The sequence below is a fragment of the Pseudopodoces humilis genome, chromosome 8 (assembly GCF_049639895.1).
Source record: "Pseudopodoces humilis isolate 2021_Gansu_Grassland_sample_001 chromosome 8, ASM4963989v1, whole genome shotgun sequence".
Taxonomy (NCBI): domain Eukaryota; kingdom Metazoa; phylum Chordata; class Aves; order Passeriformes; family Paridae; genus Pseudopodoces; species Pseudopodoces humilis.
Window position 1 is genome coordinate 25,300,656 of NC_142207.1, and position 23,047 is coordinate 25,323,702.

A 23,047-nucleotide genomic window follows, 5' to 3' on the forward strand; every position below is an offset into this window, starting at 1 on the left:
AAAAACCAAAAGCATATATCCCATAGAATGCGTCAACAGCGTGATGTGCTGAGTGAAACCTGGGGAATAAGATGTGTGCTCCAAAATGCAAATACATCCATTGCATTGTTAAGATGGATATTGAAATGGCTCAGGAGACCAGCAGACTCGGAAGCTCAGCTGGCTGCTTTGTAGGTACGGATATTTCGAATAAAAATGTTGCAGCTTATGCTGGGTTGTAATTCAGAGCTCATCAAAAAGTGTGGGCTCTAGGCTGCAAAGGTGAGAAAGAGCATTGTAAAATAAGACAACTCTGCTGCAGTTCTTGGCTTCGGCTTTCCCTTGATAAACACGTCTGGAGGTGCGGCTGAAAGATGGCTGTCAGCAAACATGCTTTAAAAACACCTAACAAAGGAAATATGTAGGAAGCCAACAGTATCAGGTGTAAATATATATTATTTTTGAGGATGTTGGATCAGGAATTTTTGAGCAAGCTTCCTGCAGCTCTCATTTCTGTGTGTGAACCTCCTGTATGTTGTGTCATTGCTCAGCTATGTTCCTGTGAACAAACAGCAGCTTTGCAGTGGCACCCTTTGCTCAGAGGCAGACTGCAGTTAGTTCTCCATGTTAGTTCTCAATTCCTTTGTCTCCATCCAATCTTTGCTTTGCAAAGCAGACTCAGAAAAAAGAAAAAGAAAATAAAAAAGAACAACCAGAAAAAACCCACACTAGAATCACAGCCCTACAGGCCAGTGTGCTGTCACAATGGCAAGTTTCAGGCTTCTAATAGCAAGCCATTTAAACAGAGTCAGTTATAGGTATTCATTCTCATGTACATCTTTAGGAAAGAGGAAAGATTATGATGATGAAGTAGGAAAGTGAATTGCATTTGGACAGTCTTAATTGCATGCTGCAATGTAATGACAAACTGTGAAATCCTAAGACCTCAAATCTAGTTCTGTGTTCTTTTACAAACATGTAGGGGACAGAGTCGTGAGCACTCCGTGTGCCACCCACCGAGAAATGAGAAGCAGGGTGGGGGAGATGTGAGGAGTTGAGAAACACAAGGGCAGCGTGCTGAGCAGACCTGCCGTTGTTTGTTATCCTTGGTGAAACCCTGCCTTGTGAGGAAAGAGCTTTTATATAAACTGGTGATTAAAGGAAAGAGGTATCTAATTTGGGATTAAGAGAATCACTGAAGAATTTAATAGTAAAAACAGTTGCTAGAGCAGCTGTTTCAACACAGCTCAGACAATTGGCAGCCAAACTGCTTCCATTTCATAAGTAGGTGACATATTTAATTTCTCTGCACAGAAGTCTTAAACATATCAGGAGAAAAGGTTCAGTTTTAGAGGGTTTTGTCCAAATGTCTTTGCACATATTCACCGAAGGCTTTTTTGTTGCTCTTCAAGTATGATGCTTTAGAAAGTCATACTTTGGATGTGTTGATCCAGCTTTGAGAACAGCCAGAAATTTACTAATAGAAGCTAGTATGAGTCTGGTCCAGAGTCACTGCAATCCATGGATGTGCTCCTAATGACTGCAGTCAGTTTAGACTGAAATACAATCACTGTTGGAGCATATTCTTTGATTTCTTTGCTGTCTGGGTCAGTCTGTTAGTAATTTGACAGACTCTGATTAGGTTACTTGTTGTTTTGCCCCAGAATTCTGCTCACCAATGTTAGCAGTTTCTCTCCAGATTTTGGAGATCCTAGTGAAAGAACTATACCTTTTCCTGCTCTAAATGTTCTTCCTCAGCCCATCCAATCTTACCACAGATATAAGCAAAATAAAAGTAGTCCTTAAAAATGAATGTGATTCAAGGTTGTTGAAGAATTGCAAACATTCAGATCGCTAGTGGTTATGGACCAGTAACTTTGTTAAAAGCAAGCATAGAGCTAACACTCTTGTTGTACCCTGTTAGAGAAGATTAATTCCTGCTTTCTTAAGAATCTTTACCCTCACCTCCAGGCTTGGAAAAGATTGCATTGTTCTAGCATTTAACAGTTATGTAAATTAGCACTGATTTTGTCATTTAGCACCTGCGCCAAATTTTCTACTAGAACAGTTCTTTCAAATATGGCATAAACAAAGCATAAGGTGCACAGTGATACTGTTCTTTTGTGGATGCTTATTTGGGAAAATCTGCATGAGCTATTGAGCATCTTTACCACAGGTAAAGATATCGTGGATATGCCAAAATCACGGCAGCAAAGCTTTGTAGGCATATGGTTGGTCTTAAATAGCACATAGGCCATTAGTCAGACTTACTGCAAGCTTTATTTTGAAAACACATTAAATACTATAATGCATATGCTTGAAACTTAACCACATCTTTAGGGCAATGGCAATGTCTTTGCTGTCCTCAAAATCTTTGCCAAACATAACTTAGGCTGAATATAAAGATATTGACACAACTCATACTTCTGCTGGCTTCTGCCTGGTATTGCTGTGGCCTCTGCTGCTTCTGTCCTCTGTTCTGTGTGAGCAGATGGGATCCTGCAGCTGTTTGAATAAATATTAGTTTTAAAGAATTATGCTGCTCTGATTAACCATTCAATGAGGGGGGAAATGGCAGGGGAGAGAGCACCTAAGGAATCTCTCTACTTCAGGCCTCTTGCCCAAAAGCATTCATTTAAATGTTTGAGCAGTGATGAGGTGAGGAGTTATATAAACGGGAAGCCGTTCCTCAAATCACTATCTTCTCTCTGCATAGAGTGTAATTGATAGCTTATGTGCTTGCAACAGCTGAAAAAATAGAACAGAACATGCAAACACGTCCACTGTATAACATACGTGGGAAGCAAGTGGAGGAGAGTGTTAACTTTAATAGAAAGTGAATTATCTGCCATTTTTGTTCCACCCCAGATGTAATTCAGCAAGGAGATTGGATCTGTGCACTAGATAGTCTGAGACAGTGCCTTGGAAATTGGCAGTCAGAGTTCCATCCAGAGGGCAGGAAATGTGTGAACAAAACCCAGCCCAGGTTATCAAGCAAAACCCCAAGCCAATAGGGGTCCTTGGATATTGAGTAGCTGGCACTTTCCTTCATTTAAAGCAGAAAAATAGCTCTTGTTTTACAGGTGAAAGGAGATGCTTTGAGAGCAGTCTGTTGTAGATCATGACAAAATCTGGCAAGAAAAACCGATCTCAGGATTTCACAGTGAAAATCCATGTGGCTAGCTTTTTGCTTGGATCTGGGTGCTAGTGCACTGCTGTATCTATACCCATGTGTTACCAGGTTTTGGACCCTCATGTAGCATTTTTGCTGTGAGTTTTGCTTCAATCTGAGATCCTACACTCTAAAGAAAAGGCATGTTTGTTTACTGAGAACTGAATTGTCTTCATTACAGAAAGAATGTATTTTTAGAAGCATGGTATGGCCAGAGTTTCTCCCCTTGTTTTGCTTTTTTAAGGAGAAAATAGTGATATGCTCTTGAATTGAACTCAACCAGCCAACACAATAGCTAGGACAAAGCATGTTGGAAAAATGATGCTAACAGTCCTTCCTCTAAAGATGCTCAAACAGCAAATACACTTTACAACTGTACATTCAGCGATTAAAGATTTCCAGAATCTGTTAAAAGCTTTGAGGATCCCAGTAGCCGTGCTCAGAAAACCCATGTGACTTCGCTGTGCGTAGACTTCTGGTAGTCTTCTAATTAGCTTTGTAGGGGTCTCTGAAGGCATCTGGGTTTCTCACTGACTCGGGAATTAGGCTGAATTTAGGCTGCCTGAACATACCCGTGCTGGGTTTGAGCATTTTTGAGCGTTTCTGTATGGATCTCTTTGCCCCTCTGGAATGGCGAGCAGGAGCAGCACGGTGGGACGGGCTGTGCTGCGGTACTGACTGCACCATGCTTTGTGGCAGAAAACACAGAGCAGATCGGTTTAAAACAAAAGGGAATTAAAAAAAAAAGAAAACAGGCAAATTCAATTAGTCATTTGAAATTGAGTTGGGGTTTACAACTTGAATTTTTAGGCCCAGATCCATCAGAGCACTTAAGCACCTGTTTTACCCTGAATACATTTTGCTTTTCAATAGCAGTTATTTGCCTCTTTATCAGAGACCTCCAGGAAACCTGGGCTTAAATGGACGTTGTAAAGGATGAAGGAATGATGGCAGACAGGCAGTGGTACTTGGAGAAATTTCTCTTTTTCACTCCCTAGCCCTTGTGTGGTTTAAATAATGCCTTCTTAATGCAATGCTTTGTGTTACATACCCTGTAAATAATGTCAAGAAAGGGTATTTAATGATAATTTGACTTTTTTTTTTTTGAAAGGCTTGTTACTAATCTTAACCTGAAATCTCTTTAGTATTATGAGGGGAATAACAACCTTAATGTCATTTTGGTTTCAATTTCTTTGTATGAAGGGGTGGCAACTCTCCCTTCTCTCTAGTCACCAAACATCTGAAGCAAGCTCTGTTACTGAGAGATTGCTGCGGTGGTACTTGGTCTTAGAGAGATTTAATCAGAAACATTTCATTTTTAATGGACAATGGAAAATGCTCAGCTGTCCATTATTACACTTCTTTGTACACAGTCTAAAACTATAAATGGAAATTATAATTACATCTGTAATTCTGGGTCCCAGCTGAAATAACTTTGATCCCAATGTGAGGGGGAAAAAAAATCAATAGAGAACCCTTAACCCTGGTCTTTTCCTCCTTAGATATTTCATTTTCAATTGTACTGGTTTATACAACAAGTTTTATAAGTTTTTCAAGGGACTTTAGTATACAGAGACAATTTTGCATCCTCAAATATTGCTACTTTGTGCTTTTCTGATTTGGAAACTGTAATGATGTTCTTGAGTAGTGGCTTATATTGTAGGTGCTTGATATATGATCTTTCTCTCTTTTACTTTTTGGTCATTAAAAAGAGGAGCCTTTGAAATGTTGCAAAGTTCTTTTAAAGAAATCCTATTTTACTGGCAGTAGAATTACACTATTATTTTTTTTTTTTTTACTTTTTTTTTTTTTAAGAAGAACCCAAGTCAGCATTAAAGATTTAACATTGAGATTTGGAAAAGACATCTTTCTCAATTCACCACTCTCTCTCCTCTGTTGTGCTTTTTTCATAGGGGTTTCAAATGGTAGGTCTGTCAAGGTTAAATATTATCGTGTTTCGGGTTTTTTGGTACCAACATCTGCAAGTACAGAAATTTCATCAAGTGTTTTGTATTTCTGAAATCATCACGTTTCTGCAAACCCAATCTTAGACCAATAGTTGCTTTTGTTTGAGTTAACATCTGAGGAGGAAGGGAGAGGTTCTTTTATGCTGTAAGACCTTTGCAAACTATTAATTGTCCACAAATTGCAGCTTCCTCCGAAACATCTGGTTCTGGTAATAGTCCCAGACTATTAGTCCCAGTGATACTGTAGATTAGGGCACATTCTGCTACGTTGTCCCAGTTGCCACACTGTTGTTTCATGTAATCATGTTGTTTCACTGTGTAATCATGGATCTAACATGCACAGAGCAGAGGCATGCTGTTCATCTTGGCAGAATGCCTTGTTTCTTTGTAATTGCATGTATGTACCATTTTCTAGATCATGGGCACTAAAAAAATAAAACATAAATTAGCAGCATTCTGGTCAGTCTTTTCTCTGAATACCTGAAAGACACAACTGAAAAAGAATGTTTCCACTTGAAGTGAGGCATTTCAGCAACATACATTTAGTACCCAACGCATTTATTTGCTGTCTAAGGCCATCAGGCCTTAACTTCCTGATTTCTTTCCAGGATACAGATGTTTCATTCTCTCCCTGCCCTCTCCTCCCCTTTCAGATACCATTCTATACAAAAGCCTAATCTAAAGATCATTGAAATGCTTCCATTGACATCCAGAGGCTTTGGCTGGGGCTGGATGAGTCTGGGGCACAAAGTTCTTTGTTGCATCAAAGCTATTCCCTCTTCTCAGTCTGATATCTAGGCAAAGCACAGGTGTTTTTCCATCTTTACTTCCCCCTGCAAAGTATCTTGATGGGTGTTTTATGAACTTGCCACTTCAAGTCTATCACACCACACAATCTGAAAATACTTGGAGAGATATTATAGTAGTGACCTTTATTGTTCATTAGTGAATCAGCAGCCTAGCTTACTGTGGCTTTAAGTGAGCTGTATAAATTGGTTGTTATTTTCAATGATGATTCCCTTGATTTGAACATACTAGAGCAAAGATAATTGATGGGTTCATTATATAAAAGATTGTTTCAAGTTAGAGGGTGGTTTTATTTATTTTTTTTTCCCCCAGCCAAATTGAGACATGCTGTCTGGAATCTTGGCCAGGTTCTTACCAACTTTGTATCAGGAAGCACTATTGCTTCTCTGTTTCTCACTGATGTCACATAGCAGCCTTCCTGGGTGGAGTAGGGATGCCTCTTTGATTGTGGTTCTGTTCCTTGTATTGTCAGCTGAAGCTGCTGACAATATCATGTCCTGCATGTAACTGTGTTGCACATCTTTGATACATAATGTATGTGTGCTTTCAAAAGAAATTAAAGTGTACCCCAGGTAGTGCTGTCCAAAGCCTGTCTCTGTCTCAATACTGGCTTGCCCCTACCCTATATTCCAAGTGCTATGCTGTCACCTCTGTCAGGTATCACTAATTCCCAGCTATTGGCATTGCTTTGCCAAGGATGCAGTGTTTTGGTGTGTCTTTAAAACATATTTTTCTTTCTTCAGCTGTGTGCTCCTCCTTCAGCTTCAGGATCCTGGTATCTTCTGTTCTAGATACATGAGTAAGCTGATAGAACTGTTACAACAGCCTGTACTTGCTCTCTCTAAAAGGTTGTTTTGCTCTGAGGTCTTTACTGTTGCAAATTTTATCTTGTCGTCTGTCATGCAGCACAGTGTGCAGATGGCACAGAAGTTTGTTTAGAAGCTAGAAATCTCATTTACTGCAAGTGTTAGGGGGATGCATGTAGATCAGGGACATTGGTGATTGCACCAGTTCCCAAAGAACAAAGAATGCTGCATGCCCAGCAACCATGCTAGTAAATCCTGCTGTGGGTGCATGGTGCTGCCTCAAAGCAGGAATGCATGGAAGAGAACCACACAGATCTGATGATATCTCATGTCATCTGGGACACCTTGCTGGAACTGCCAGGGCTGGTGCTGCTGGTGAAGACAGCAAAGAAGAGAACAGTAACCAGAACAGGAGGGGCTAGTGGTAAAAAACATGATGAGCTCTAGGAATCCAAGCAGAAGGAGACGAGTGGACAGCGGGGGCTGTGGCTTGTCCACTATCTTGTTCTATCTTGTGCTGTTGTCCTGTCCACCCATCTCCATCTTGTTGTCTAACGTGATGATCTCTGACTTCCAAATTTGCTTAAGGAAACAATGTCCAGCAAATTAAATGGGGAAGAAGTGAGCTCAGATGTGTATGAAAGTCAGCAGTTATGTTGTTTTCATCTGTGAATGGAACATATTTATGTACATCTATAGGCATTGAAGCTAGTACCATATATAATGAGTAAAAACTCCACCTGTGCCCATAGAGCAGTTGGGAGCTGTATTGTGTGTTTCCTCCATGGTCAGGGGTTCAAGTCTCAAAGCAACCTCACAGTGATGTATTTGGTAGTGGTGCCGTGTGTACGTCTCATTCAAGCACAGCTGTTCTACAGGACATCTTGAAGGGGGTGTTTGCAGATTCTAATCAACGTCTCACTTCTCCAGAATCTGCTTCTGCTCCCAGGATCTGGCGTGTCAAACCCTCCTCATCTGAGCAAGTCAACAGCCTGTCCCTGGCTGCTTCCTAAGAGAATGGCAAGGCTTTGTAAATAAAGGAAACAATTGAATGATAAGTTCACACTTCAGCATGCTGCTTAACAACCTGATAACAGTTAATTACATCCAGTATTTTTAAATGCCACGACAGGGAGATAACTCGTGCAGAGGTGAAGCACAGGCCTTTGGGCCTCACGACCAAAGGTTAACCTCTTACTACCCATGCACCTAAAGAAACTGGTGGCTGCAGCTCCAAATGTCACCAGTTCTGAACTTTTACTGGCCAGCAGTGACCCAGGGTCACGCACGTACTGTCCCCAGCCGCAGGTAGGGGCAGGGGGAAGCTGTGCTCAGTCCCAAAACTTGTGGGTCTGGCTTGGAGAGCAGCCTGTGAGCCGGCGGGCAGAAAACGCAGGGTGTTAAACCCAGGGTTGTCTCCGGCAGAGGCAGCAGGTAGAGCGTGTCCAGTCGGGAGCCGCTGCGCTGATGTTCGTGTAACTGAAGGAGCTCTGCAGGAAGGAGCCAGCATAAACACAGCTGGAATGGGCGCTGGCGGCCGGCTGCGAGTCACAGCAGCTGCACTCTGTGCTACCGCTCCCTGGGCATCGGGTGGGACGTTTCCGTCTCTCCCAGCCCGCTGGGATTGAGGGTTTGACCCTTGTTATTTAAAGCACAACTTCAGGACATCTGCTGTCAGAGCACCCGCAAAGTTTGTGGCTTAACGCAAGTCTAATTAACTGATTTGCCTATCCAAATCTGGAGATTTACACACTTCTATAGAGGCAGCTGTAAAGTTATAACTTCAGCTGTTTATCATGCCCTGAGCCTTTAAATCTCAATTATGGAAGGTGGTGTTTAATGGCTGGCTGGAAAATGGGTGGTTACCAGAGTGTTAATGGAGTGTGGCAAGCCAGGAAATGTATAATCTAATGCCTGTATAGAAATGAAAGGTTCTAACAAAAGAAAATATTGGGGGGGAGGATGTACTTACCGGCTGTTTGTGTTGTTTAGGAGAAAATCAGTACATGAGCAGTAGGGAAACAATGGGGACTGAAATACTGCCTGAAGAAAGAAATAAGAGCTGCTTGTTTTAAAGGTCCCTCTTGCCCCCCCAAAACAGCCATCCTTCTTCTCTGGGTCTCGAGCTTCGCCTTTGTTGTAAAGGGGAAAAAAAAAAGAATGATATGTCACAGTAAGTTTAACAGAATGTCTAGACCAGAAAGAAACAAAATGAAGGAAAAAATAACCAGCTACATATTCCTTTTCTACTGAAGCATGGTTTTACTACCCAGTTTGTGCCATTGGAGGCAGAATTGACAGCCATGCTTCATCATGGCAGTGGGAGAAAGTGCTTCAAGGAATGCTTTAATTTAAATGAGAAATGCTCTAAGAGGAAAAAAAAGCCTAAAAGCTTGGTAATAACATTAATAACCACTTCTTACAGGTTTTTACTAGCTCACTAAAGATCAGACAGCATGTTAAGGTCCCAGTGGCTGGGACCAGTAAAGACCTGGGCCCAGGTTATTATTACTTAGGAAGATTGTTTTAATGATTTCTGTTACTAGTTGAAAATCATTTCAATAGTACAGCTGAATGGTCACCATGTTTTAAATTCATTTTGAATAAAAAATGAGAACAGGGTAGAATTTGAGTTTATGTATTACTGAAAGCACTTCACAAAACCAGTGTGGATAGCAGTAGTGCTGTGAATGGGCAGGCAAAGGGCAGAGGTTTCCCTGCTGGGGAGGAGTTCTTCTGCAGTGTGATCAATTCCTTCTGAAAAGCAATTTTTACTATGGCAACAGAATTGCTTTTAAATCAAATTAAAAGCTCCTAAACCACCACAGGCTCCTTAATTTCTACTCTGATAGCCTTCAAAAAAGCGGAGACATCCAGTAGGGGTTAGGATGAGGCAAAGGGATCCAGATATTATTTCTGGCTTTTGCTCTGCTGCTGCACTGAAGCCTGTGTTGGGGTCTTGCCTCTGCATCTTGCCCCCTTCTCACAGATTGCCTGCTTTTGAGAGAAGCAGTTGGCTGTTCTCAGGGCAGGGGCAGCAGGGTCCCCCTGTCTCTTGGGAGTTGCTACACAGTAAGACAGTGCAAGTATTCTCGTAGCACAGTTTTCACTTCAGCATCTCGCTCCAGTAGTGGCAGTTCTGCTCGTGTTCAATGCTTTTTTGTATTAGTTTGAATTTGCATTTAAATGCAAAATTCAACTGAGAAGCCTAACCAGTTGCTTCTCTTGCTGGCTTAAGAGGCATAGGTCCTTTGAAAAGAAGTTTTCTCCCCTCAGACGTAACTTGGTCAGCATCTTCTCAGAAAGGTGACTCAGAAGACCAAAGGCCAAGAACTCTTTTAGTCTATAGGAAGAGCTTTTGGTCCCCACTGATCTGCAAAACAAAAGACCAAAGGGACCTTAAAATCTCAGCCAGGTCTCTCCCCAACAGAGCATGGGGGTTCCTGAGCAACAAGCATGACTGTTTAGCATTGAGAGTAGGTTACCAGTGCCCAGAGGTTAATGACTCACACGGCATTATGTTGTGGTGAATAATGAGTAACATCTGCAATGACACATGTTGTAATGACTCGCTACTTAAAGTACCAAACTACTTCAGCTCCCTTTAAGCTTGAAGAGATCACAGAATAGCGATGTCTTGTTTAATAGGTGCTACTTTATTTTATGCCTTCTGGTAGAAGAGATGTGCCATGCCTGAGAGCATATGAACAAAGCAAGTGAGGAATTGAGTAGGAAGGATTATTGCACTAGTTGTTTTGAATGCTTTTTGGGCATTTACAGAGCACCAGCTAGCATATTTTGGGTTTTGTTTTTGTTGTTTCGAGAGTTTTAATCCTGGTTGTCACAGTTCCTATATTTGTAGGTTGGATTTAGGGAAGGAAAGAAAGGGGAACTTTGCCTGCAGGATGAGATTATCAGAAACTGGTCTGAGATTCGCTGTGGAAAATAAACAAGTGCTGGAGCAAAGCAGCAACACTGTCTTATGGTTTGGTTGCTGATGGGAGGGAGTTTTAATTAAATGGCACTCTAAATTCTGATGTTAACCGATCTGTGACATAGTTTGCTCCGTTAGGGATTAAGAACAATCTATTTTCTTGCAGACAAAATAAGTTGTTCATGCTGTCATAAGAAGTCTTACCTAATCTTATAGTAAAGTTTTAAACCTGTCAGACATGGCTTGCCTGTTTTACAGTTGTTTCTGCAGTCTGCTCCCTAGAAAGCTAGTACGTGACTACGCTGTACACGTGGTCTTGATGTAAAAGCAAGTGTGACACCTAAATGTCTCCAATTGCTAAGAATGGCCCAGGGAGCAGCTGGGGCCAAACACCTCAAAATGTAACCCTCTGCAAAGAATAAAGGACTCAGTTCTCCAGCTGCTTTAAGGCTGGACTTCAGCTAGAGAAATATAAACATGTCTCTGCACTTACCTGCTGGGATTATGGTGCTTTAACTGTTTGTTTCTAAATATATTAAGCTGTAATATTGGAGAGAGATAAACTGTGCATGTAAACTCTTATATTCAGGCCAGTTAGCACCACTTTAGACTTTGCAAAAGTGTATGCAAGGGAAGAGAATCAGGCCTGCCTGCATTGCATCTGAAATGTATTGCTCTAATTTCAAACAAACTTACATGGACTCATCCTTCTCCAAACCAAATAGGAATTCTTTAAAAAGGGAAGAGAGATTCTTCTACTCTTACACCCACCACTCACACACACACACACCCGTCCCCCACCTTGAAATGCAGGTCATGAAATGATCATTATTTTTGTGGGTCTGCAAAGCCTGTAGAAGTAAAAGCTGTGTAATATACATTGCAGAATCTTCTGCTAATCCAGTCCAACCACAGTCGTGCCTGGCCCAGGGAAGAGGGTCTGGTAACTGAAAACCTGACACTGAAGGAATTCCAAACACAGTCCTCAAACTAAAAACAGCTCTCTCTGCATGGCATGTGCTACATGAGAGCCAGGGATTGTATTCATTTACGTTATCTGATTTTTCAGCCTTGTATTGTTGATAAAAGAACGGGAGAAGGAAGCACCTCCACCAGCTCAGCCCATAAATAAAGTATGTATGGTGTGTTTGAGGTTAGTATGACATCGCTAGACATCTGCCTTCTTCTGAGGGGTACAAGCCTCTCTCACAGACAGCAGCCGCTGAGCACTTGCTTGTGCTGCAGATTCTTCCCAGCACTAAGATACCAAATTTGATTCCCAGTGAATTTTAAATGCAAACCCTTTCTTTGGCAATGGGAAGTATTGATCTGAAAGGGCAAAGAATATTTATTATAGGATTATCTCACCTATTAAGATACAGAGACCCACCTTAATGCATCTCAGTGATTTCTTTGAAATTTGCAGTGATTTGAAATTTCATTAATTTATTTATTCTATGTTATATGCATGTTGAATATTAAGCAACAGGAGTTCTTAGAGCTACTGACTACAAACAGCCCTGCAGAATCTTTAATACTTTATCTGGAGAGATAGGCACTACATGGTCTTTTCAGTTAATTGTTTTAAGTGTTTGTTGAGGAGAGCTTTATAAAGACACAGTGTAATGTATTTGATACTTCAAGATTGTTTGTTTGCATAATTTAATTCTTACATCAGCTTCTCTTTTCTTCTTTAAAAGTAGATCCTTCTGGCTGAGAACAAGCATCACACAATCACACTGCATACAATGCAGTTCTTCAGTGAGAATTTGGACACAGATAGGATCTTGTTGCTTTCTCCTGTTCTTTAATGACAACCTGGTCTGTCTGATGGCATCACCCAGAGTCTTTGTATGTCTTGCTTAGACATGAAAGAGACTGCAGCCAAATGTGGGCTTACCATTTGCTACTTAGTCTGTGGCTGTCTTTGAAGTTTATTTCAAGAAATACTCTCTAACAAAGTAAGAAGGCAGGTTTTCATGTGAGATTATATCCCTTGCAAAATATTCCCTCAGCAGCAAGGAGGAGATAGTGATGTAAGAAGAGAGCATTCCCTTCCTTGCTTTTTACCAAGTACTAAGAGGGTGACCCCTGTGACTCTCCCTATAGAACAGAGGGAAGAAAAACCCTTTGTCACAATGAAATCCAAACCCCCAACGTGATGGGCCACAGCACGAGCAGTTAGACCTTCATTTTGCTTTCCTTTCCTTTCAGATAGCCCAAGCACATATCTCCAAGGATGTAAAAGGTGACCTGCAAATGGAGGTTATCAATGAAATGCAGTAAACCTGAAATGTAATTTTTTTTTTTCCTGATTGTTTTTTTGAAGCATCAGGTATTTATGCCAGTCTACTCTGTAAGATTTCCAGAGCTGAGAAATTGCTAAAACAAGGATTTAAAAATAAATAAATAAAAGGGAACTGCAGAAAGCAAAAAGTGTTTAGTTAGGGCTTTTGAAATCTTCAGATACCTATGACTAAAGAAGTCTTTCCTAAGTATTCCAAATCCTGTGGTTCAGTTTTAAATAAACCCAGAAGCTCTTAAAAATTCTGCAGCAAAGCCAGAAAATACTTTTAATTTTTGTGTTTGGAAGATAAATAAAGCAGAGATAGAAAAACAAACATGCTTTAGGCTTTACTTGTCATGGAGAAAATAACAACTTGTTAATTGAATATCAGTCACAAGTTACCTGCTTTATTTGGGCGAGGCTACTTTGTGCTCTTAATGCTCAAAATGGATCACAGTTGTTAACTGGTGAGTCATTTTAAAAGATAAACTGGTAGAGCTGCAAACCAGCATATGAAGTGAAACACGTTCACAACCGCCTGTGTGTAATCTCTAATTTCTCTGCAGGGGAAGGAAGATGAGACTTTGCTTCCTTAAAATAAAGCAGACATTTTAAGGGGCATATTGCTCATGACATTTTTGAGGAGTGTTTTCACACTGCCCCACCAGTTTCACTCCTTTGTGGAACCTGGTGCTTCTCTCTTCCTTCGTGCAATTGCTTCCTGCAGCAGCAGCCTCTGTTTTTAGCTAGACCCACATCCATAAGGCACTTTCCAGTGGGACCCAGCAGAGCTGAACTACCAGCAAAACCAGTTTTTGAGCTCTGAGATCAGTTCCGTCCCAGGATGTTATGTCAGCTTCCCTGCCTTCTGCCTGCCATTAATTGCACTGTATCCTCAGGTCAAACAACTGGCCAAAAATCTGGAAAACAGCTGACGGTCAGAGCAGCTCCTACTCAGCATGTCCTCTCAGAGGGCACGCTCCTGGCCTGGTCCTTTTGAGTGGCTGGACCTGCTTGACCCAATTTGTGCATTTTTGATCACTCCCCTGGGTCACTGATTTTCCACTTGAGGTTATTGGTTTGACCCCCACACCATGGGTCACTTGGGAGGTGTGATATGGCCCTGTGAACTCTGAACTCATCAGAAGCCAACAAAAACAGTGAGAAGGGAGAAGAATTTCATTAGGACCTCCTCAGAGGTGGCAGTGTCTGCAGAGGGAAAAGGTAGGAGTTGTTTTCCTTCTTGCAGAAACAAGCACAGCATCTTCAAGGGACTGCCAAGTAGAAAGTGTTTGGTTTGTTTTGTTTTGGCAATTTCTTCAAGGATAAGCAGCATATTCTTTTACAGCATGGGCTATCGGGTGTTGGTTCAGAGGAGCCGTCCTCTTCCTGCTGGGAACTGCCCTCAGTGTCCCAGACTTAATGCTAATGGTGACGACATTTCTGCAGCCAGAGCTTGGTATTTGCAGTTGTTTCTTCTACCTTAAAAAGATGAACTTTCTGATGGTTAATTTGTCACACTTGAGGAGGGAAGGGCAGCTTTTTTTCAGACTGGTCAGTTAGAGGTTCATGGAGACTGTGTAGGCTGGTTGGTTGCGCTGTGAGCAGCTCCCTGAGAATGAACTTCACCAGACATGGGTGGTAGGTGGGGAAGAATGGATCTCCGGGAAATAATTTGGCTTCAACATGCTTTGCTTACCAATAAAAGGGAAAAGAATTATTGTCATTGTAGCTTGTGTATCTGAAAGTGTAACACCCACTGGGATCGCTAGGGGAAGTGAGCTGGAGAGTGCGGAGCAGCCACAAGGATATCTTTTGTGAAATTTCCCTCTGACATGCTGCCCGGAGTCAGCCTGCCTGGAGTCAGCCTTTTGGACAGTTACCAGTGTTTCCCAAGGTTTTACTTAGGCAAAAGTTCTGCTAACCGTTGGCTAGATCACTGTTTGTATTATCCCCAAGGCTGCTAAAATAACTCACATACCTTCTGTCTTCCTGAGGCTTTCCTAAAAGGTTTGTGTGAAGTGGATTCCTGTCAGGTCTCTGTGTACAACCTGTCCTCCCAGCTGCTAAGTCATGACTCTGGGCAAGACACTCAAGAATTACACCATTTATGGGTGTTTCGCCCTCGGAGAAAGCGAACTGGTGCTTATGGTAAACAACTTGGGGTTTTATCTTTTAAAGAACGATTTTGCTCTTCCCACGTGTTCTTCTGCAGCTTGTCTACACAACCACAGATGGTGTTAGCTGCAAGTGAAGCGATGGTGGATTTAGTTTGCTAGGAGAGGTAACAGCAGTGGAGATCTGATGGCATTAGCTCAGGAAGCTTGGGGCCATTTCTCAGGTCTGGCACGCTTGGGTTGCCCAGGCCATCTTCACTGCACAGTCCAGAGCAGCCTGAGTGCATGGTCATAGCTTCTGTGGCAGCAGTATAACACTGATTCCTAAAACTGGACTGGCTGAGCTTTCCTGGAAACAGCTCTTTTGGCTGGATGGCAAAACACACCCCTCTTTTTTCTTGCACCTTGCAGACCTCTGGTGTCAGTTGAAGAATGAGTTGTGTACTGAAAGCTCAGTATGTCATGCTGATGGCTCAGTCCTATTCTCAGCCATCATTTGGGTGCCATTTCATCTTGAATTTGTTTTCTTAGAGTAATTCAATTTGCAGTTAGATCTTTGTCCAAAAGCTTCCACTGGCTTTTCAGTGAATTCTGGATCAGGTTCCAAGCTTAGTCCTTTTTTAATCTGATTCACAAGAATTTCATTGATTATAGCTGCCAACAAGAACACCTTATAAAGCCAATGTACAGGATTTTGAGCATGATCCTTATATTAAAAGGTGATGGGTGTAGGTTTGACATTTGTTCCTGTCGATGTCCTGCTTGACACAAAGCAGTTCCTACCATTGCAGAGCCTTTTATGACTGGAAGTACGTTTTTGTGCACAGAGGCATTAAAGCTGAGTGTGATAGGACTGAGTAGTGAACAAGCCTGCATGCAGAAATATGTGGAGCAGCTCTTTGGCCTGCTCGGGAAATGAGGCTTTGTTGCAAGGCGTAGGTGTGTGAGCAGCGACAGTAATTGTCTCAGTACGTACGATTAAGATGGTTTGGTATCTCAGAGGGTGGCTTCAGGCCCTTCAACACTTTGTCTGGACTATCTCACCAGGAGGTGGGGGGGAAGCTGGGAGTGCCTGTCTTTTATAAAGTTCTGTTTTTAAAGCAGAAAGTCTCTGGGGAGCATAGGGTCCTAAAAGTCCAAGGCCTGGAATGCTTCCTTTTGCTCTTTCCATTTTAAACAGGAAACATTTGCACTAAGTTATTCCAGGAGGAGAATTGTAGGTTCATTTCAAGGTAGATAATGTTTGTTCATTGCCTGTGTCCGTGATTTACCCCATGGGCTTAAGCAAGTGCTGCAGAAAACCACATGTTTTGTTTTACTACATGTTAAACAAGTTCCAGCAGAGTCTGGGAGCCCAGGTTAAGAAAGAAGGAGCATGCTTGTAAAATCACTGTATGAATGAGAGAGTCACTGACAAATTTTGAACACCTGATCTGCTGTACCAGAATGATGACTTTTTTCATAATCTATGCAAAGAATATTTAAACAGTTGATGAGTTCAGTCCCAAAGACACAGAGCAGGTATAATTGATTTATACTTCAAGCCCCTGTTTTGGGTCAAAACTCTGTCTTTTTACTTAAGCTCTCATTTAGAGAGAAGCTTCCTGTGCAGTCAATGAGAGGTTTTGTCCAAAGTGCAAAGACATTTACAGTCAGACTGGCAAAAACTCCTAATGAAATTGAACTTTTGGGGATGCTCTGGTGACATGTCTGTGAGAACAATTATTTTTGCCATTTCAAAAGTATTACAAGTTAAGTTGAACTAGGAAAATATATCAATGCTTCATTAGTGCAAATCACAAAATTAAGATGCAGAAGGCTACAGAGAGGGCTCCATGGCACATCCTCAGGGATGACACATTCACATGTTGCTTTTCACGTGAACTAGGGCTTGTGAGATCCATACTGATGCAGACAAGTTACAGGGCTGTTGTAATATCACAGATTTTAGATCACAGATTTTTTGAAACCTCATTGGCAACTTGCCCATTAAACACAGGTATTATAGCCTGACATCCCTCGTGTTTCTTCCCCAGTTTTTCCAACAATGGTGTTTGGAAAGTTTTACAGGCTGACATATTAGGAGAGAATAGTGGGAAATGGCCTGGAAAGCGTGAATATTTGTGCATGTAAAGCTTTTGGGATTTGCAGACTTGCAGACCCAACTCATCTGTTTATCCTCAGGCTAGATAAGATTCAGTCAAACATGCATTGTTTGACAGAGCTTTGTTTCCATTATGGCAAATGGATCACAGGAGACTGACTTTGGGAGCTGAAGGGCTCCAGTGCTCCCCCATTGTAAAAGGGCTCTGATGTGCGCTGGACCCTTCTTCCAGGGTCCTGGGTGTTACAGACTTTTTTAGCATGCAGGTGGGAAGCTTGTTATCCTTCAGAAGTTCTTTTCATTCATCAGGACTTGTCATGCTTGAGGTGGCATTTCCTCTCCCAAAATAAACATAGATTGTATGTACAATAATGTATCACTGGGCTACTAGACTGCCTTTTTATGTGCTTTATTATGTTTTTTCCTTCTCAGGCGTGGACCTGCAGAGCCATTAGAATATTTAACAGGACCACGAGTAACGTACAAAGAGAGAGATCTTCCCTACTACCACGGAGGACAGCCTGTTATCCACCCATCCAAGGGGAACTACATCCGTGTGCCAGACACAAGAGTGGCAGAACTGAGGTACCCTCAGTATTACCCAGCCCAGCCCATCACAAACCAGCATAAAGGACCGCTCCGGCAGGACGTGCCACCCTCCCCTCCGCAGTCCCACCGAGCACCAGCTTACAATGAAATTATCCGACACCGTGGGACCAGTCCAGACCAGTACCAGTACAGGCAACAGGATCCCAGGCAGAAGAACCCCATGACTGCAGCTGTATAGCCATGCACTGGACTTCGGCACAGCCCGGGAGGAGCCCCATTGGACATCATCCTTGTAGAGTTGTTCCCAAGCGTAGCTGCCTGTAAGAATGGCACGTGAGACCTGGAGTCATTCTTACTGAGCTGGGCTCAGCGTAGGTGCTTTCTAACAGGCGAGCTAAAGCCACGTCAGGTACGATGTGTTTTGAATATGTGAGGTACCAGACAGTTGAGTGTTCTTTAATTCCTTTAAAAAAACAGAAAGTGGCTGCTGAAAATGAAACACAACACTTAATACACCTCAGGGCTATTTACTGAATCCAGTTACACCTTTGCAGTACATAGCTGTCTGTGCAGGGGCAGCGGAGTCACCAGAGTTTACTTCAGAGTGCTTGTAGAGCCTTTTAAGTGAGAACACAGCAAGCAGTACGGACTTCTTGCAGAGCTGGGCATCTTGTGTATCTAGTGTGTGATCATGACAAGGGACTGCCACAGAGATAGTGGCCACATTCCAGGCACATCCTGACCAACAGCTCTGCTTTAAGGATGCTGCAGTTCCAGATCTGTGATCTGGCCTCTGTCTTCCTCTGCCTTTTTTGGTGGTGGCAGCATTTATCTTGTAGCCTTCATTTTTTGCAGTTTGTGTATCAAGAGGCTTCTCTTATTGCACCTGCTGCAGTTGGAGTAGGGCAAAAAGCCTTATCCCCTATGCTTGGGCAGGCCCACAGAGGACAGGCAGCCACCTGAGAACCTGTGTCTGAAGCGGGAGGAGTGTGCTTTTGTTAGTTTTACAGTGTGCAGTCTTTAAGTGTAAACCCTGGAGACCAGATCCTCAGCTGCTGTCAGGAAGTGTCACTTGAGGGGTTTCACTGGAGCTGGCCTATAAGGAAGTGGCCTGGGAGGTGACTATGGGCATGGACTCCATGGTTCATATTAAGTTACTGTGTCAGGTGCTGCCTTGGCTCCATCGGGCCAACTCGTTCCTGGCCCTCTCCAGGCGGTGTTGGAGCCAAGTGCCTGCCAGCAGCGTGCCTGCCCTGGCAAGCCCCGCACTGCCAGAAGGCACCTGTCCATTGGGCCACCCTCAGTCCACGAGGGAAGCCCAGCCTTGGGCAGCACCGGGCCCCACCGCACCAAGTGCCAAACTACTCGAGTTCTTGCAGCCAGAGGCCGTCAGGTCATGGGGAAAGGGGCTTTTCACAGCAAGGGGTGAGGGAAAAGACAAGGAAAGTAACAGGAAGGGCTTCAAGATCCTGGGGCCCAGGAGGAAGGTGTGAGAATAGCTGTTTGTAGCAAGTTATTTGCAACAGTGCATGGGAAGAGAGAAGGTGTGGGTGGGGAGGGGGTGTCAGCAGCGCAGCAGAGCCGTGGTGGGGGGACAGGGCAGTGGGGTACATGCCCAGTTCTTTGCCCTAAACAGCCTGAGTTTGCTCTGAAGCCAGAAATGTGTGTCCCCAGCCAGAGGGATCTGTGTGACCTGACCTGAGAGGGCTCTGAGTGCTTAAAGATCTGTCTCAAGGATTTTGTCATGAGGGAACCATGCAGTATTGTGACCTAGAAATATGTTATCCAAGTGTCCTTAATTCCTCAACTTCTGCCTTTTGGGAGTGTCACTAAACCATTAGGCCTCCCTCCTCATCAGGAAAGGACTGTGACCTGGCCAAGGATTAAGCATAAGGATTTCTTTGATGTCATTTTCACACCTTTGGTAGGCAACATATTAAATCACATAGATCACTTCCCAGGTGTTAAACACCACCAGGAAGATTTGTCCTGCTAGGAGTGTGTCCTGCTGGCCCTGATGAGAAGCAGCATTTAATCCCAGCCTACTTTCTTCTCTGCCAATGGTGCTGGCTAGAGCCTGGTATAACCCTCAGGCACAGGGAGCACTTGCTGGCTGGAGCACTTGTGGCTGCCTGAGTGGCTGGCAGGCTCTAGTGCTTGCCTTCCCACCAGCCTCCACCCACCAGCAGGCTGGGAAACGGGAGAGGAGACAGCTTTCCATGGCAGAGGAGCATGATTCAGACAGAGGGCTGGACTCCCTGGGGCAGGGGCAGGCACAGCTCTAAATCCAGTCAGGAGGAAGCATTGGTGGGAGGGAGAGAGGAAGAGGAATGCAACTGATTATGAAGCAAGTGTGTTTGGTTCTTGTTCCATTTCTTTCTGCCCTCTTCCCTAGTAATGTAGGAGGGAAAAACCTCTGGAGGGAGTGTCGGGTGTAAAGCTGGATGTCTCTCAGTACCCTCCATAAATAAGGCACATTCCCCAAGGAAACCGTGCCTGTCATGTACGTGCTCTGCACAGCCTTGTACTTCTCTCAGAAAGCTTTAGATGTTGTAGGATACTGAGCCAGGACTTGGCAGCCACAGGATAGCTGCTAGTGTTATAAAGGCCTGTTGAAAGTGAAGCAAAAACAAATTAAAATACTTTCCTTTCCCTCCTTGAAATATAACCCCTGATACATTTGATCCAGCTGTAAAGAAACTAATGTTTGCGACAGTGGCTTTATCAAGCCAGGCCACAATTAAGAACAGCTCTGAATATAAGCTACTGCCTTTGTAAATCACTCTCAACTAACCCTTCAAATGGCATCACAGCACAGTGAACAAAACTTATTTACAGTATTTCATGAGCCAGGGCCAAATAAAATCTGGATGGAAACAGCTTCTAGGTTATTTATAGCCTTTGAGGGACCTGCCCAATGTCTCCTCGTAACCTGAATCTTTCTGTAAGAGCTCCCCTTGACTGCATCCGCTCCACTCAATTGAGGCAGACAGATCAAACAAACACCTTCTGAGCTGTTAATCTTACCTTACCCAACAGGTTATTAAATTATGCTTCTGCTCAGTAAGCAGAAATCAGTAGAGAGCTTCTTCCAATAAAAAAAAAAAATTTAAAAAAAGTGCTGTAAGTATAATATATGGATGCATCCTACAGGTAAGGAGCTAAGGAGGAAGAACAGTGTGACCTAGCTGGGGGAGCAAGACTAAAAATTATTACAGAGCATCTCATCAATCTCTGGTGCCATTGTTCTAGGAGATAATTGCCATTTCCTGATTTAATATCTGGTAGAGGTACAGTATTTTCAAAAGTATAATGTGTAACTACAGTATATATAGTCAGCTTTTCTGCAGTATAAAATGTATGATTTTAGCACCATATTGTGGAAAAATATGTACCGTGCAGAATTCACGAGGTGCTACAACTGACGGTTGAAAATACACACTTGCAAAATCCAAAAGAGCCGTTAAGTAACAAGTTGTTCTTTTCCCATATGTCCATATGTTTGGGAAAATTATGAGTCTGAAATGCTCTTGACACGTAATTGCCTCGCACTCCCTCATCCAAAATGTGCCAGTCCAGCCGTAGAGTTACTGACATAGTGGGTGTGAAGGGAGAGTTGGGTTTGCCACAGGAGCAGCCCTGTGTGTGTGTGTGTGTGAACAGGCATCAAGACCAAGGGAGAGAGGCCCGCACTCACGTGAAGCTGAAGCTTTGATTTCCTGAGCTGGTAGCGTGCAGCCTGTATTTCTGGCTCTGGCACAGGGCCAGCCAGGCCCAGCAGTTGGAAGATTAAGAGCTAGAAAAAGAGCCTGTGGATTTTCTGAGTGACCACCCACTAGTGAGCCATGATCTTGGCCTGTGAGCCGACATTACCACTGTGATATATTATGATGCAGAAGTCTCTAGGCACCCCTTGAATGAGTAAAGAAATATCAACTGCCCTTTGTGGGGGAAACTGAGCATAGAAAAGAAGGGGGAAAAAAAAAAAAGGCTCTTGCCTTGAATTCCAATTCACTCCAGCTTCCTGATCTAGAAATAGCTTCACATGCTGCCTAATTTTTTTACAGATGAATTGTGCTACCTCTTCCTCCCAGCCATCACAGATTTGTTTATCAGAGAGTTAGTGCTATGAGTGAATCCTAGCGCCTGCTCTGCCAGGGCCGCATCCTGACGCTCTGCTCTGAGCAGGGGCTGCTTTGCACTTTCAAAAGGCCCCACACCTGTGTTCCCCATCACAGTTGTCCTGCAGGATTCTTAAGCCTTACATGCAAAATCAGAAGTGCTATTCAGTATCTCTGCATAGGAAAGAAGACTTTGTAAGACATTATTCTGTTACTGTGAGGGAGAGAGAGGTACTTGTGATCTTGACAATACCTGTGTGTTTAAGTGAAGCTGATTTAAAAATCATGTGTGTGATTGTTTTGAGGGAGAAATTCAACACGTAATTTGACAGGTTTTTTCTAGTACCACATCAAAGATTTTGATCTTTTGTTATATATGGCTATATAAATTTTACCTGGTTTATTTTGCATTAAAATAAAGGCTTTAAGACTATATATGATTATGTTCTTGTATGTGGAGTCTTTCCCTTCTTTGTGTCTACAACGTCATCCTCATCCGTGGATGTGATTTGATACATGACCAAGCTGCATCAGAATTGGTAAGATGACTTTTTTAACAAAAACAAAAACACAGCAGCCATGTGCTGCTTTGTAGAAAGAAAAAATAACCATCCCAGGGCTTCACTTGATTCTGTCAAATCTGCATTGTCTTCAGTTGTATCACCTGAATCCTCATTCCATACCCCAGGATTGAAAGGAAAAGCAAGAAAAAGTCCCTTGCTAGCTCAGAGAATTTCAGCTTAGGCAGCTGGGTGTTAACTGCTGAAGTTCTCCAGGCAGTTTCGTCTCAACATGGAGCTCTTCTCTTGCTGTTGGTACCAGCCGAGACATTTCTGCAGCCTGTAGCAACTGCCAGGTCCAACTGAGAGGGCTGTAGACCCTTGCCAGAAATTTAGGATGCACTGAAAGTCCTGCACAGGCTCTTCACATGAGGTACATTGGTCATTTAACTGAAGCTGATAACTCTTATTTTCACACATTATGCACAAGCATAGATCTTTGTAGGATCAGGCTGTGGGCTGTAGTGAGATTCAGTCAAGAGTGTTATGTTAGGTGGAGTAATTTTCAAAATAGAAACTTCAGTGGAAAAGCATTAGTACAGGGAGAAGGAATAATGAAGCCTAAGATGGAAATTATGGGTTACTATGAAGAAAAGGGAAAGAATAAAAGAACAAAATAGACAGAAAGGTGTAGGTTTACAACA

At 42.9% G+C, this 23,047-nt stretch overlaps 1 protein-coding gene across 4 annotated transcripts in view; it reads left to right on the plus strand.

Annotated features, from left to right (window-relative positions):
- Nucleotides 1–22,283, plus strand: part of PARD3B (par-3 family cell polarity regulator beta) — a 393,522-nt gene extending 371,239 nt beyond the window's left edge. For 3 of the 4 annotated variants that reach the window (XM_014249453.2, XM_014249454.2, XM_014249456.2), the window contains one exon: nucleotides 17,606–22,283. In XM_014249453.2, coding sequence (XP_014104928.2) covers nucleotides 17,606–17,960 — 355 coding nt within the window. In that variant the 3' untranslated portion in view covers nucleotides 17,961–22,283. The remainder of the gene's footprint in view (nucleotides 1–17,605) is intronic. The other variant, XM_014249455.2, reaches the window with a different exon arrangement.
- Nucleotides 22,284–23,047: the final 764 nt, after the last annotated feature.